The sequence below is a fragment of the Pleuronectes platessa genome, chromosome 13, assembly GCF_947347685.1.
Source record: "Pleuronectes platessa chromosome 13, fPlePla1.1, whole genome shotgun sequence".
Taxonomy (NCBI): domain Eukaryota; kingdom Metazoa; phylum Chordata; class Actinopteri; order Pleuronectiformes; family Pleuronectidae; genus Pleuronectes; species Pleuronectes platessa.
Window position 1 is genome coordinate 2,438,619 of NC_070638.1, and position 16,774 is coordinate 2,455,392.

Here is a 16,774-nt window from a genome sequence, read left to right on the forward strand (position 1 = left end):
GAACCAGATATGTGATGTCAGTGATTAAGTAGCGGTGGACGCAGCTGTGTGGCACACCCCAACAACACACACACACACACACACACAGCCACACACACACACACACACACACACACTGGAATGTGTTGGCACAGCCCAGGTGCCATCATTCAGAGTTATGGCATCGCTGCAGGAGCATGTGTAGGGACGAGCTCGTCACCGGACACCTGCGGTATGTCGGTGTGTGTCAGTGTGTGTCAGTGTCAGTGTGTGTTTGTGTGTGTCAGTATGTGTCAGTGTGTGTTCATCTGTAGGCACATAGATGTGTATATTTTGACAAGTATCTCAAATCAAATGTGCCTCGTTTAAAGACGTAATTATGCAAATATAATAAAAAAAAAGCAACTTTAAGATTTTAAAGTTAACAAGCAAGATAATAGCACAAAGTAACTGTTGGGATGGTTTCCTGCAGCATAATAAACCCCCAACACTGAGTAGTTATTAAAGTACAACACAACTCTGTGTGCTTTGTGCGTTAACACAGTTTTTACGACACTTTCCAGCGAATCAGAAAACTATTTTCCACGACCTCAGCACGATGACCATCCACGGAGCTGTCGGCGATGGAGCTGCCAGAGGTCGATAAAGGTCACGGACGAGCGCACGTAGCTTAGCTCGCTTACTAAGAGAGGAGGAGGAGGGGGGGGGGGGGGGGAAGGAAGAAGGCGAAGGAATGAAGGATGATGAACGGATGGAAAGACGCTGGCATCTGGGGAAACATTCTAAAAGTTTGAGGGCAAACCGCCACTTTTCCTGGCTTGAAGGAAACATACACAAGAAGAGACACACAACTCCACCTTAAAAAGACACACACACACACACAGTGTACTAAAAACATACAGTATATATACTTGTACTCCCCAGATGGATCACTGCGGCCTGTCTCATTCCAGTGGAAGCTAATAAAAGTGTCCGGTCATTCCTGCCGGTCTTTAAAAAGCTCCTGAGGAATGAGCGGGATGATGAGTCACAGCTGCCAGGAGACCACCGGCCCGGCTCGGACACCAGGAGACGCCCTCGTCCTCCGTCTGTCCACCAGGACACGTCCACGCTCGTGTGAGGAGACAGTGTCTGATCACAGCACAGTAACAGACACTGGTCCACACCGAGGACATGAAGACAAGAAAACTGACTGAACTGTTCGTGTTTGACTGTTTTTCACTTTTCAATCTGAGCGATGGAGACGGATTGAGTAAAGGAGAGAGAGAGACAGATATAGAGATGTGTATATAAATAAAGAGATATAGATAGATATATATATAGAGAGAAGCATATTGTAGATAAATAGATGGATAGAGAGACAAATAGAGAGAGAGAGACAGATGAATAGAACAAGACAGACAGAGAGAGAGAGACACTTCTCATGTACAAAACTCCACAGCATGAATCCAACTGATTCTGACACAGCAACAAGTATCTGCCAGAGGTCAGGACACACACACAGACACACACACAGGACACGCACACAGACACACACACACACAGGACACACACAAACAGACACACACACACACAGCTTGGATGTGGGCCAGCAGAGGCCTCCCTCTCCTCGCTGTGCTCCAGCTGACTACAAACACAGATTCGGTGAAAGACAGTTCGATGCCCGTCGTCCATCTCCACCGGCACCGTCTCCTCCCTGTGGTTCACCCGCGGTGCCCCATGCACCGGGTGAACCACCGAGCTCACCTCAGTCACTCAGGTCTCACCGTCTCCTGCTGGTTTGCAGTCGGAGCTCATTCGTGATGTTTCGGTCGACTGAACATTTCAAGTGAGCGGTGGAGGAAAATGAGATTTAGAAAATAAATGATTGATGGCAGCTTCAGTGGAAGTGGGGGGGGGGGGGGGGGGGGGGGGGGGGGGGGCAGAAACTGAATAATCTGTGTGAAGACATATTTTGTTTATAAATCTTTTGGATTTAGTCTTATTTCGTAGGATATGATGGAAAACCAATGGAAAGATTGTAGTATTTGTTTAGTTAAAACAACATTTCAGTACTTGCATCATTTATTATGTTTCACTGACAAACAAAACCTTTTAGCTCGAGTTGTGGAAAGTTCAGTGAAAATACCAGAGTAGACGCTGATGCAAGACCAGTTCTATCAGAGTTTTAGGGATGAGCAGCCGGAATGAGTCCAGCAACCATTTGTTATGACTTGGATTTTTCTAGTTGAACAGAAAAAACACGAATAAATCCTCAACAAGTTTCCTCACAAGTCTTCAGCCGCGTGTGGGTTTGATTCCTAACCTGCGTCTGCCTGAGCACCACCAGCTTCACCTCAACAGCTGCAGGCGGAGAGAACATCAAACCACAAATCCTACGTTTCAATTCCACCGCGTCTTCACAAGGAGCCTTCAATAATCACAGGAGGGTGAGATTCTAATCACAGAACCATAAGCTAAATAGAACCAGCATCCATCTTCCCTCTTTCCTTGTGAAACCATAACTTTCTTATAACATCTTAGTCATTTTTTTTCCCCAATATGACCCAAACACTTCTCACATATTTTCCTAGAGGATTAATTCCAATGACTCAATGATCCATCCTGCAACAAAGCTGCTGTGGAGTTTAAGAGCAAAATGTCCAATTTAAAATTAATATAAATCAAGCAGGATTTTTATTATATCAAGTATAACCTCTGAGAACAAACTTACGAAATATGTTTGCGTCCCACAGTTGAACTTTTATATTTACTGGATAAGTTTAAGTGAATGATAAAATATCAGTCTGTGTTTTTATGTCTTAAACATAATTCTCTGCTTTACAAAGACTCCTGACTGTAGGTGGGAAAAACAAGCGTCCCCTCGAGCTCTGGGAAAAACAAGCCACGGTCATTTCCTTTTACCCTTTTCAACTAAATGATGGTTATTGGACGGAAACATCAAATGTCAACTAAATACAAATTAAACTTTCAACCTATTATTATCTTGCGTAAAAGCATTTTAAGTGTGTTTTGCACGGCCGACTGGGAACCAGAACATTCCCACATGCCCCGGGGGGAGCGGGGGGGGGGGATTGTGTCAACGCGGTGAGATGCTGTTGATGTGTGTCAGTGAGACTGAAGGGTTGTCGTGTATGAAATGTATACACTCTCTGCAGCGGAGGACGCCTGCAGGGACGAGGGGGAGAGGGGTGGAGAGAGAGAGAGAGAGAGAGAGAGAGAGAGAGAGAGAGAGAGAGAGAGAGAGAGGGGGGGGGGGGGGGGGGGGTGGGAAGGAAGAGAATAATGACAGCTCGTCGAGAGGCGGCACACCTACAAACGGATAACCACTCTCAGCTGGAGGGTCTTTAACCACCGGGATGACAGAGTTGTGGGAAAGAGAGCGCTCAACTGTAACTTGTAACTGAGTTGTATTTCACATTAAACTACACACACACACACACTCTCTTGTACATTCTACTATACAGAGAAATACAGTTCAAATATATTTCCAAGATGTGCAATTTTAAAGTTGTCACTCGCCCGCCCCCCCCCCGTTTGAAACCACATTTAAAGAGTTCCTGGATCTGGACGGAAATACAATGGGATCTTTCTCGTCCCATCTCTCCACCAAGTTTCAAGGGAAACCAGTTGTGTAGCTCTTGTGTAACCAACAAACAAGCTTTGAGTTGTCTCATAATCTGTGGTTGTTTGTAGGAGTATCCTAAACAGGAGAGAATGTGACCCTGTGACCTCCTGGCTGTCAGTCAGGATCAGATCCCTTCATTCATGACCACATGAAAACTGTGGAAGGAGAGAAACTGAACCGAAGGCGACGGATGAGACGGATCCGTGAGGAGCCAGGTGCTCGACACAGAGGCTGCACAACGTTCACGGGTTAATCTGCGGAATTAATGTCACGTGCAAACGATAAATCAAAATAATCTATTAGACCAAGACAGAGATAATATTCTGGTCGCTTGGGGAACAGGACGCGTGTTTACGTCATCTGCAGATTGAATCTGGCACAATTTAACATTCCAGGGGCTGAAAGTCAGTGTTACACGTTCATCTATATTCACACTAGATTAACAGGAGAGATCATGTCGGCTAATGTCAACACACAGAGGCCTTCATGCATCCAAGAGATGATAAACAACATTATTAATAAACAAACAGAAACAGATAAACGCTGATTCGGTGCACAAGAGAAGAGCACTTCCTGTTTCCCAGATAAAAACTGTCAAACTTATCTATGAGCTAAACTGCAGCCAACCACCAGGTGGCGATCCAGAGGTTTTGGGCTTCATTTTTGGGAGCTGCCGTGTCGTCCATCTTTGTTTACAGTCTATGATTCACACATGAGAACGAGCAACCACACAACGAGGGGAAAGCCGACATCACGATGGTGTGATGTCATGAAGCGTCTGAGACTCAGTCAAACAGAGAAAACTCAAAGTTCACCAGTTTTTACAGAATCTCCTCTCAAGCTCTGGAACATTGAGGCAGGTAGAAAAACCACAAAGCTTAGCACATCAGCATCAGTTCAGAGTCAGCTTCACTCACCCGGTCTTTGTCGTCGGCCACGTCACAGAGAACATCGTCCAGGTCCAGGATTCCACCGTCCCCGTGTTCCAACCGGTGGACCTGCAGCCAGTAACCGGCATCCTGGGAAACCAGCAGGAGAGAAGAGGCAGACGTTAAAAACCACGTTTCATCGGTATTCAAACAGAAACGCAGCTCAAAGTTCTTCAACAACACGAACGAGGGAATGAGGTTTAAGGATTTCTGAGGGGAGATGTTATTCGGGGCAAAACTCTCCTCACACCCAAGAAGATCTCAGTTAGTCCCATTGGTTGAGACAACAAAATATATAGTAATATTGTAAACAAAGTAAATCAAAGATAAACTGTAAGAATGCATCATAAGAACATCATATTTTTTTCGAGAGCAGAGAAAAATACAAAAGACCGAACTCATTATTGGAGAAAAAGAAGCCGTGAGGAGGAGAAACAGCTAACGAGGTTAAATCTGTATTTTCCACACGTCAGTTTTGTGCGACAGGGACACATGTCAGTGTGTGACAGCCTGCGTCACTTTGTGTAGCCGCCGACACCGACACCCCGTGGATTCCAGCTGAGGGAAGCTCAGCTTGGAAATCTGAATCTACACACAGACACAGAATCACACACAATCCTGTCCCACTGCACACAACCCACTTTACGGGGGGGGGGGGGGTCGCACATTTACATACTTTCCAGGTTCAGAGAGACGAGTCACACTCTTATCAGGGATGTGTGTGGTTTTCTGTTTCCATCAAAATTCACAAATGATCAGATTCTAAATACAGGGTTCATACACATTTTGGAAAATGGATTTCCATGACTTTTCCATGACTTTTCAATAACTTTAAACCGAAATCTCGGTGTATATGCAAAAAAGTTACAAATGTAGTATTTAAACTAACAATGTGAATGCCAAGGCATACAGTATACCTTAAATGACACAAACCCAAGTATGCCTGCTTATATTTTGAGCGTATTTCTTTAGAAGCAAATGAATTATTTAAAACTCAGCGTAAATGAACGACATGAAATATGAATATCACAAATTTCAATGACTTTTCCAAATCTTTTGGGATGTTATTTTTTCCCATGACTTTTCCAGGCTTCGAAAAACACATAAAAAAATTCCATGACTTTTCCAGGTTTTTCATTACAGTAGGAACCCTTTATATAACAAAAATGACACTCAACAAACAAAGCTCCAGCGTCATCAAATTACAAAGAGGTTTTATTTAGATTTTCAATAATTAAGCTTTGGTTTAAAAAATTAATGTCCCAGTTGGTCTCCTCAGATCTGAGCCACTGGAAACTAAAGCTCAGCTGTAAAACTCTGATCTGAAACTCAAACACAGGAAGCAGCCGCAGCTCACGAGATCTTCATCAGTCAACAGACTAATGCAAACAAGTGACTGTAGGTTTCTGTGTTTAAGAGCTGGTTTACAAGCTGCTGTTGTCTGACACTTTATAGTTATAAACAAAAAAAGTTATTTGATCCAAATGAATCTGTTCCTCTGCCACAACAGTTTGATTTATGGCAGAAGAACATCGACAGAATCAGACTCAAACTGTCATGTTGGGCAAAGAGGGTTTGAAGAGGTCACAACATCCTCGACCTTTCATTGTTTACCAACAAAAAGTTTACTCAGTTCATCTTTGAGTCTACAGGAACATTTGAGAAAGAGATTCCCTCAAGACGTTCATGAAATATTGATCAAATTTCAAAAATATGTTTTTTCTATTCACTCTAATGAGAAAACATAATAATGATGATGAACTGCAGCCTATAGAGTCGGGGCTTTTCTGCAAGTCAGTGTTCAGTTTAGATGAAATGTTATGTGGTGTTATGATCGAGCTGTGTGTGTGTGTGTGTGTGCGCGTGTGCGTGTGTGTGTGTGTGTGTCATTCTGCGGGGCCGAGTTCATGTGGTAAAAATAGCTCTCAGCAAACGTCACAGTGACAAACTTAAGGAAGGAGACCCGCTCACGTAGTAAACAAGGTTATTGAAGTTCAGAGGTGGAGAAACAACACACACCAACACTGATGAGGACTCTTCAGACTCACAACGTCTCGACAGTGATTTTCCAAGCCTCCCCCCCCCACCGGGCCTAATTGTGAGTCCCATGACGCTAATCTGACAGACTCTCATCTAAAGTGCAGTTAAAAAAAAACTAAGACAGATCTGGAATCAGATCAAACAAGGCGTGGAAGCAGGCAAGGGCCATCATGACGGTTGTGGGTGTGTGTGTGGGAGGGAGTTGTGCGGACTCATTTTAGAAACACAAAACATTGAAGGTCGACTACATTAAGATGCCAACCCCATGTTAGGGACGTAACTTCAGGAGTTTTGGGCTTTTAATCACAACAGCACTGCAGGCTGAACCCGAGGGGATGCTGGGGCAAAACGGTAAATCTGACTGGCTACTGGTTTGAATGGCAGCACTATGGAACCCATGTGGCCCACTCGGTGGATCAGACATAATCTCCTCCAGGACATATGGGCTGAAGGAGGGCTTGCCTCTGGATTCCCAGATCTCTCACCAACCCGATTGTGGATGTTGAAATGAAACCCCTGCAGCCAGACTCCACATGGAGACACCTCGCCATTCAGCCATTTTATTCTCATTCACATCATCGGTTTCTTCTTCTTCTTCTTCTTCTTCCTTTGGTTTATTAGCGGTTGGCAACCAACCAACAACAACCTGCACTACCGCTACCTACTGTGTCTTCTTCTTCTGCAATATAAACCTGAGAAAACTATAAAAAAAAACAATAAAAGCCTTTTAAGATTCTTCTTCTGCTGCTGCCTGGCAGTTTCCCTATTTATTGATTGATTGTTATTGGAATGGATTTAACTTAACTGGTATTACGGTAATTCCAGGACCGATGAACCAACACATTAGACGGCAGTTATGCCACTGGGTCAATAAACCGAATAAAGAAGAGGAATCGTCAAAGGCTTCTTGGACCCTAGTAAAAAATGGTCTCTCCTTTGATGAAAACAACCTCTGAGCTACTTTCTATGATGGACATGCTTTTTGACTTTGATGATTTAATCCTTGTACAGGCTAATGGGGATTGTTCAGAATTCACTGGAGGTCCATACAGCAGGTCAAATGTCACAACTAGATCTCGAGGAAGAGTTCCCGTTAGACGAGGTGGAGCGGCTATTCAACAACCTCAAGTCATTTGATCAGATCTACATCAACAACATGATAATAGACAATGAGGTAGGGCGGCTTCCGATTACTCGGACTAGATTTGTCTATTCACTGTTCTTTCAATGAATCCATTATAAAAGGGGGAAGTAAGAGTGTGATCCTGCTAACAGACAAACAATTGGAGAATGCTCACGTTGCCTGAGGTGAAATAATGTTCTTAAATATATTTCCAACAGTGTGAGGTGGATTTTTGGGAAGAGTTGATTGACATGGACTGGTACGACCAGGAGAACCCATTGCTGGAGGAGCTGTGGGACTATGAAACCGAGGAGATATTCAGCTCAATGCAAGATGAGTCGACAGATGAGTTGACAGAATCTGAATCTGAGCCGTTGCTGTCTATCATCAGTCTCCCCACAACCACCTGCATCTCCTCCAGCTCCTCCTCCTCCTCTTCTACCTCCTCCTCCTCCTCATCCTCCTCTTCTTCCACCTCCTTCTACTCCACCTCCTCCAACTCCTCCTCCTGCTCCTACATCCACTCGGATATGGAGGATTCAGATGAATAGGACAACAAGTGAAGATAGTTCCCTCGAGGATTTTATCTAGCAAAATACCTTGGACCAATTGGCGTGGGGGGAATTCTTTGAATTCCAACAAAAATAAATTTGCATTTTGCTAACATTATCCATCCTCGCTCTCAATTAGGCTCGAATGGACGGAGTGGAAAAACAACATGTGGAACACGGAAGACCTAAGAGAATAATTAAGTGATTGTAGATTTGGGATTAAGAGAGTGTGTGTGTGTGTGTGGGGGGGGGGGGGTATTTAAAACCAAGGCCAGATGGAGGAGGTCACTTTAAGGCAATAAAGTGATGGAAGCTGCTGCACTTATCTCGTGGAGGGTGGAAAAGAGACACAACCTAATACAACCTGTGTCAACGTGTGCTTTATCCTCGCAGCAGGAAACACTAATGACCGATGGATTATGGAAATACAGAAGGTTTATTCTCATCTTATTTAACGGGTGGTATCTAAAGCTGTTTTGCACTGAAGTCACATGCTCCTGACATTAACTTCACATGTTAAAAGACAAACTCCAGACACGTTCCTCCAAAGTGTGTTGCAGACTTCAACCGCAAGTCATATCTAAAGTTAGATCATCAGTTTTTGTGTCAGATGATGATTTGATGAGCTTTGCCCGGATATCTAGAAAGGATCTAAACACCACACTGCTCCGTGGAGGACTGTGGTTGTGACAGGCAGCTCAGAGATGTGATTATAAAAACATGAAGCAGGTCACTGATGGACAAAGCTTGTTTTTGGAAGTGAACCCTCCCTGGATAAATAAAAGTTGACTACAACTAGTGTCCTTGAGAATTCAGAAAGTCTAGGGGAAACCTTCAGTGGGGGGGGTGAGGTGGGAGTGCCCATGTTCTTATGAGTCGATCGGTTTGTCCCGATATCTGACTTCTTCAAATATTACCACCAAACTTATCTTGCAGACAAACACCCCCCCCCCGTCCCAGTCCCAGTCTGACAAATCCCCTCTCAGGGTCATCTCATGTTCGGATGTGTGCACAACTGAGACAGGGCTGCAGCCTCACACGTGACCTGCTCTGCAGTTTCAACACAAGGTTGAAGTAAGAGACAAAAGACAAAAGACTCTTTCACGGGAGCATAATGACACCAGTCAGTCGAGAGGGGGGAAATTGGAAAATGCCGTCTGAGTGCGACGTGATGTGCGTGAAACCACAAAACTAATTTCTGAACAAAGACAGTCGTGTGCGTGTGTGGTGTCGAGAATATAAGTCCACTCTGCGAACATGGTTGTACACGTTCATACTTACTCTAATCAAACATCTCAGAATAGAGGAAAATCAGAATTATAAATCATGAATTCACAAATGTCCCATTTTGCTCAGGTAACTTTTACAAGGCCTTTATTTTAGCAGATTTATTGAACTTTCCAAAAGTTGCAGGGTGTGCAGCATGCCTTAACCTAGGATCAGTTTATTGTTCATCTCCGCAGACCAGAATCAAAGTTTTCAGATGTATTGCGAGAACTTGCTCCCTCAGTCTCCCGTGCTCCCACGAATACGTCACCTGGTCCTGGCTGTGTAGCACCGGCAGCTCCGCACAGTTCAAGTGCCAAACATTCCTCCCCATGTAAGTGCCAAGTGGAATTCAAGGGCCTGGACTGCTGCCATCTACTCACAGCAGAATTAACAACTGCCCCGTCCTGCAGTGCTGGGGGGGGGGGGGGGGGCAAAGGCTGTGCTCCTTAAGTTATAAATATTAAGACTGCGTGGGAAGGAGGGTTTAAATCAAGGCCACAAAATCATAAGCAGAGACAAGAGGAGGCTGCCAAAGGTCTCGAACCCTCCTCCTTTACATTTCTTCTCTCTCCATCACCTGAGAACTATCTTCTGCCTATCGATCCTTCTTCATCACAATCTGGTCTTTCATCAAAAGCTGAAAAAAGGCCAGGCTTTGGGGGCTTTTGACCATTGAACTTGAAAGTTTTGGTGTTTTCAATTATCTAGGTCCAAAATGTCCTTCAAGTTCCAAACTTGACCCAAACTTAGAATTGTACAATTTAATGAATAAATGAGGAAACAAATAATTCAAGTGGTAAAAGAAATGTCAGACTGAGAACTACACAGAAGACATGGCAGTTAAAAGTAATAAGAGAGCACATACAAACAGTCCCTTTACATGCAATCAAGCTGAATCAGATTTAAACTACTTATAAATATATATATATAGATCTGTCCATCAAGTTTTGTGGTAATCCTTCCAGTAGTTTTTGCACGAACTTGCTTCCAAACAACCAACGAACAAACCAATTCAAAGAGGTGAAAACATAACCACTTTGGCGGAGGTCATGACAAACACAAACTAAATAGTAGTAACACACATCCCTCTACACTCTCCATTGTTTACCACATGTTTCACTGTAAACATTACAGCCACCAAGGTTGTGTAGAAAAAAAGCATTTTACGTCTTTAACCGTAACAAGGTTTTAAAAGTGTTCACTAAAATAAACAGTATTTTAAAAACCTCATTAAGAAAGAGGTTAGCTTCAAAACTTTGTGCCGTCCAGCTGCTTGCAACACACACACATGCACACACACAAACCGCTCTCTAATTATAGAAGTAGGATTGCATCAAGGTCAGCGCTCCATCACACAATCTCACCGCGGTTCACCCTCCAGTCTACAGCGGGGGGGGGGAGTCAAGTCGAGACAGTAACCAGAGGGGAAACCCTGGCAGAAGAAACACACACCTCAACGGCACCAAGCCGCAAGCAGAACAATGTCGCCATTCAAAAGTAAAAACCTCATATCTGATCAACACAGCCAACCGCTCGACAGCTCCACAGATTAATTCGCTCCAAAAATAGTCAAATTTACACCGCCCACGCACAGATATTAAAACTGCGGCAGGTAGGATTAGTCCGCAGACTTCACTCAGCGCATTAAGCTTTAAATGCAGCGAACAAGGTTTTATTCTCTTTATTTCAGCTTCGGTTTGCACTCGTAACACAGAGAGAGAGACCTGTGCACAATGCAGAGCAGCAAGAGGCCGACACACGAGTGGCGAGGGAACACATAAAACAAATCACACATGTGGCTCCTGTCTTTAAATTGAACCTCCTGTGCAGTGAAACCTGAGGCAGCCGGAGAGAGAGAAAGGACAGAGAGGAGGGAGGGAGGGAGGGAGGGAGGGAAGGAGGGAGGAAGGGAAGACTACGTGGTGCACAGGAAGGAGAGGAGGTAAACTCATGAGCTTGCAGTTTTGCCTCCAAACAAACTGAATCATCCTGATGAATATTTTATTCCCCATTGTTCCACGAAAATGAAATCTCTTCTCCCAGATTACAGGAGTATGAGTTTTTAAGAGGCTCACACAGGCTGCGGTTAAAAAAGTTAAATTTAAACTGCATCAGTCTCATTAAAGGACTGATGACGGATATTTGGACAATAATATCAGACAATATGAGCCTTTGACAAACTATTAATATATATATATATATATATATATATATATATATATATATATCAGCCCTTTTATTGCTATTTGAAATATTTGATTCCCCAATATCAATATCCATATTAATCAGGCTGTGGACTAATTGTTTTCCAGCTTTTGCACACTTTACATTTACTTAGATTTTTGTACATTTTCACAAAAGGTAGAAAAGGGGCACATTTCTATTAATAAGCTGCAATTTAAAGTTAAAAAAAAACATGTATTCTGTACCTGTACGACACGTAACCACAATCACAGTCATACCTTTATGGATTAATTTGCTTTTGACCCCTTGCTAAAACAATAAGCAGCTTAGCAGTGACAGCAGAGGAGAAGCTTTCAGGATCAACAGTCCAACACATCACCACAGTGACCTTCGCAGGTTGTACTTTAACCAACTGACGCCACAAAAAAACAAGTGGAACCAGGCGAGGCAACAGACTCGAAAACAGAAGCTGTCTGTGGTTGTTTTTTATCAGTGAGGCCACGACGGAGAAGTTTCCATGTTGAAATATCTGAGCTATGTTTGACTCCTGGTTCGGTTAAAAGGGCCCAGCAAGCATCTAATCACGTAATGTTCACCAAACACAGGCCTTCTTATCAGGGCGGCTGGTGATTTTCATTCCATTAAGCTTACTGTAAGAGAGAGAGGCCCGGGAACAATGAGCCACAGGTGGTTTAGTGTAGTGTTAATGAAGGTTTTCATGATGATTTAGTCAAAAAAGAAATCCATGGAACCAAATGTTGATGTTTCTGGATCCTTATTAATTTGGTTTAACCAGGTTTGAACTTTTTCAGGGGCCTCTGGGACTTTAACTGGTCATATCTCCTTTAATACAGGTCCAAATAATTAGCTTCCATGTAATTTCAAAGCTATTCTCCAACCATATATTAATTTAAACAGTAAATAGCACAACGAGTGATTATAACAACCGACTTTCAAAAGGCTTATATCCTCTTATTGGTTAAATTATGACCAAAGTTCATTGAAAAACTGCCGTCTGCATTTTTTGGACAATTGGATAAATACGCCCTTTCATAATTTATGTGTATAGAAATTCCTTTGACCTTGTCAGAAGAGGCAATCGCATGCAATCAGCCAATCCTCCAGAAAAATAAACAGCTAATACAATCCAATCTAAACAAAGCTCCTGCTGCTTTAAAAGACTTCACAAAAGTTCCTGGTCAAGCAGAGAAGACAAGAATGTAAGAAATGTCCTCCGAGTTTGGTTCTTTCTTTAGCGTCAGTCTCAGTTTAAGATTTAGAGGAAAGGGGGGGGGGGGGGGGGGGGGGTAAATTGAAGACACACGTCGGAGTGGCGTCTACATTTCCAGCAGCTGTCAGCCTGCAAGGAGAGGGACTGAAATCCAAGTGGAGAAAAGACCTAAATCAGGCAACAGTCCATGTGTCCCCGAGTCGATGAAAACCCTGAGGAGGCTGCACATTAATGCACTGGAACAAACGCTGCCCAGTTGAAAGGTAGAGAAACATATGATTTGTCAGGAAGCCCCCAGTAAACCCAGTGGACTGTGCTGCTACTCCTTCGATCAATAGAGTTTAAACAACTTTGAGAAACTCAATATTATAACTTCACTTGGAATCGGTTCTTTTCCAGGTTTGACAAACTACAGGCTCTCGGAGGACAGATGATGAAAATGAAAAGAAGAAAAAGATGAACCAAGACTGGCAGAACTAGATCTCACAAAAAAACATGTAATAAGATAATTATATTATTGTTTGATATCTTTAGTTGAAACCACAAGAAGTGAGACAGACTTCTTCTTAAGGGCCTAAGTGCATTTATACAGACGAGTATGACAACATGCCGTGCACTAAAAGCAACAACAATGGCACTCACATGAAACATGGAGTGCACACAGGAAAGTTAAACATTAATTTCTAAGTTATGTTAGTAAAGCAGCAGGTCGATGTTTTGGCGACAACAGTCTGAGCTGCACTACACCAGACCCGACCAATTCATCCACCAGCTGATGATATGAGCCTTACACAGACGAGCATCAATATTTAAGTTTACCGAAATTAATAAACAATTAATTTATGTGTGTAAATTCAAGTTAAAAAGTATTTAAAGTGCTATATATTTGAATAAGTTGGTTTCTTCATTTTTATTTGTTGTTATTTAAGATAAAGTTTATGGTTTAACAGTAAATTATCAAGCTTTAATTACATTTCTTTGTCATAAGGGCTGGATAAGGACGTCTTGATGTATGAAGGCCAATATATCTGTATTTTTAACTCCAATATTTATTACAATAGTTGATTCATAGAACCCCTAAAGTCCATATCAGTCAGACTGTGATACGGAGTACAGAGTGTACTGCATTCGAGTGCATTGACTTAAATATCTGATTTGAAAAACAGCATAAGATAAAGAAACTGAGATATAATCAGTGAAAACACAGGAGCAGCAAAAATAGAGTCGTGGAATCAGGCTCAGGAGGAACCAGCTCAGGTGAACTGGAAACCAGTCATCTGAAGTTCAGCCGAGACATCTGATCCTCTGCGGTTGTCGTCATCCACAACTGACCCGCTTCAGTGTAACAGTGCAGAACAGACAGAAGACGCAAAGGAGAATTCAATAGCATCAATTAGGCTCGTTTGTTAAACTCTATTCAGTCACTGAAGGATAAAGAACTCGTCTTCATCGTCCAACTGCAAAAGGACGTCCAATTACAGAGGCCTGGGGGGGGGGACATTCAACCCTGTGCTCAGCCGGGTGGAGACCTGCTGTCATGGAACCTCTACACCTCAGAACCTCCCCTCACTATCTGCTGTGGCTTCACGTGAGTGGAGCACAACTAATGAAAGAAGAGTCAAATGTGGATTTTGCACATTTGACTCTGACAGCTGTTGATCTGTCAGACTTTCTGATCTCAGCCCTTGATTGGGCTCAATCCCGGTCCTGTCACTCAACTTTTCCACATCTGTTGTACTCTTAAGAAAAGAGAAGCAGGTGTTGTGATCACAGCCTGGGGTCCTGTCACTCAACCGTTCTTGTGAGCATAACTTTGTATATGCAAACAGGAAAATTGTGCAAACACCAGAATTGGATGAATAACAAACCAGATGGAATCATAAGCCTAGTTTGTGTTTCCTTCCTTGTTCCGATTCTGTAACAACACAACAAACTGGGAAAAACACAACAAACCTGGAAGAACAATCCCGACCTATCGAAACAACTTATCTCTTTAAAGAGAGTGCGAACACATTCCATGTATCCGGATCTGTTCCACATTTTAAATGCTCCTTCCTCAGGTTGTGCCCCATCGCTCTAATTTCATAGAAATCTATTCAGTAGTTTCTGAGTCATCCTGCTGCTGAAGCCAATGACAACATTACCTCAGAGGAGGAGGTCATGAAAGAGGCCGTGTGGTTGATTGTGTTCAAACATACCTGCGCCTGACTCACTGGACTGGACTGAAGTGTCTTCTCAGGAGCATGAAGGTGTTTCCACATCTCGTGTGCACCTTAAACTAAACACATTCCACTGCTCTGCTTCTCCTGCAGCCGCTGAACCAACACTGCAAATGTCCCGTGTGTGCACCCACAGCTTAATGCCAGACATTGTCCACGTGTGTGCAGGTACAGTAGTGTGTTTGTGCATGTAATACTTGTGCAAACATGTCTGTGTGTGTTCTTTAAAGTGCGTGTGCACAGTCGAGTTTGTGTGTGTGTGTTCTTGACGGAGGCCTGAAAGCGGACACACGCTGCAACACAATAACCCGTTCTCTTACTTCAGACACTGGGGATCAGATTCCCAGAGTGTCACTGGTTATTGATACGCTGGCAACACAACGAGAAGCCGTGCGGGCTGAAGTGCACGAGACGTTGTGTTGATTCCTGAGCTCCAGTGGCAGCAGGCCAGCTGTATGCCAGGGTAATGGGTTATCTGGATCTATGGTTTCTGCGTCCGTATTTAGGCTTGAGTGCTAAACGGTCCTCGTAATGTAAATGTCATCATCCATCTATGTCCGCTGGGCTAAGCACAGATCTCTATGCAGGCATCAATGTGCAGCCCAAGATTTGTGGCTACACACAACCACCTACTGAAACTGAAGGTGGGTTCAGGTACATGTATGGAGCGGCTTTATAGTGAAAGGAACAAACACACAACTATCAGCAGAATGTTGACATCTTGTCCTGAATCCTGCATGTTCTACCTAGGCACCAACCCCCCCTGACTGTTTCAGACAAATCCTGATTAAACTGTGCAGACATTTTTCAGAGTTTATGTCTATAAAAGGCATAAATGTATCAGATGTATAACAGATCACATCTCAGAAACCATTGAGTAGCACAACCATGCATTTCTAAGATAAGATAATAGATATCGACAGAAAGGGTATAACCGTGCATGATCTCAGGGCGTTGAATTACCAGACACACATGTTACAATGCTTTGAAAGTGATAGCGAGAGAAGGTCAGGTGTGGAGCTGTGGTTGGTAAAAGCAGAAGTGAGCAGGTGCAGGCAGCTGGCTTACATCAGATGAACAATCAAATGAGGCCGAACAAAGCCAAAGCTATGAGGCTCAGATCACCGGCAGCTGAGAGGTCCATCGCATTCGGCTGCTCTCAGGATTCTCTCTTTATTCGGTCTTCCAGTTCTTTGTGTGGTGGTGTTTAATAAAAATATGAAAGTGTGGAGTCACCTGGCACGCCCCTGAGGAACTGGGGAAGGGAAGTGGTTTGAAATACAGGACGAGAAATTCTGGACCCTCAGCCAAAGATTTGCGAGTCAATTCACTGGAATGTTCTCTGAGCGGCTTTCATGCAATCGACCACATCTACAACGTACAGCGGACGGAAACAAGCCGCAGGTGACTGTTCGATTCCGGTCCGAGCTGTATCACATTTCAGAAGACTGTCACTGGAGGCACAACCGACCGACTGATATCAGGAGACTCTCATCTGGTTTCAGGCTAAATGTGACAGGAGGATATCCCGTCTGTCAGAGGGGGAAGTGCTGCAGACAAAACATCCAGCTGCTCCAGAGGAAGAACTGGTTCAGGAGAATGAGAGTCCTGCTCGATTCCA

General features: G+C 43.5%; 1 protein-coding gene across 1 annotated transcript in view; it reads right to left on the minus strand.

Moving 5' to 3' along the window:
* Positions 1 to 16,774, minus strand: part of LOC128454798 (partitioning defective 3 homolog) — a 163,518-nt gene that overhangs the window by 127,932 nt on the left and 18,812 nt on the right. The window contains exon 2 of the mRNA XM_053438343.1: positions 4,525 to 4,626. Within this exon, the coding sequence (XP_053294318.1) occupies positions 4,525 to 4,626 (102 nt within the window). The remainder of the gene's footprint in view (positions 1 to 4,524; positions 4,627 to 16,774) is intronic.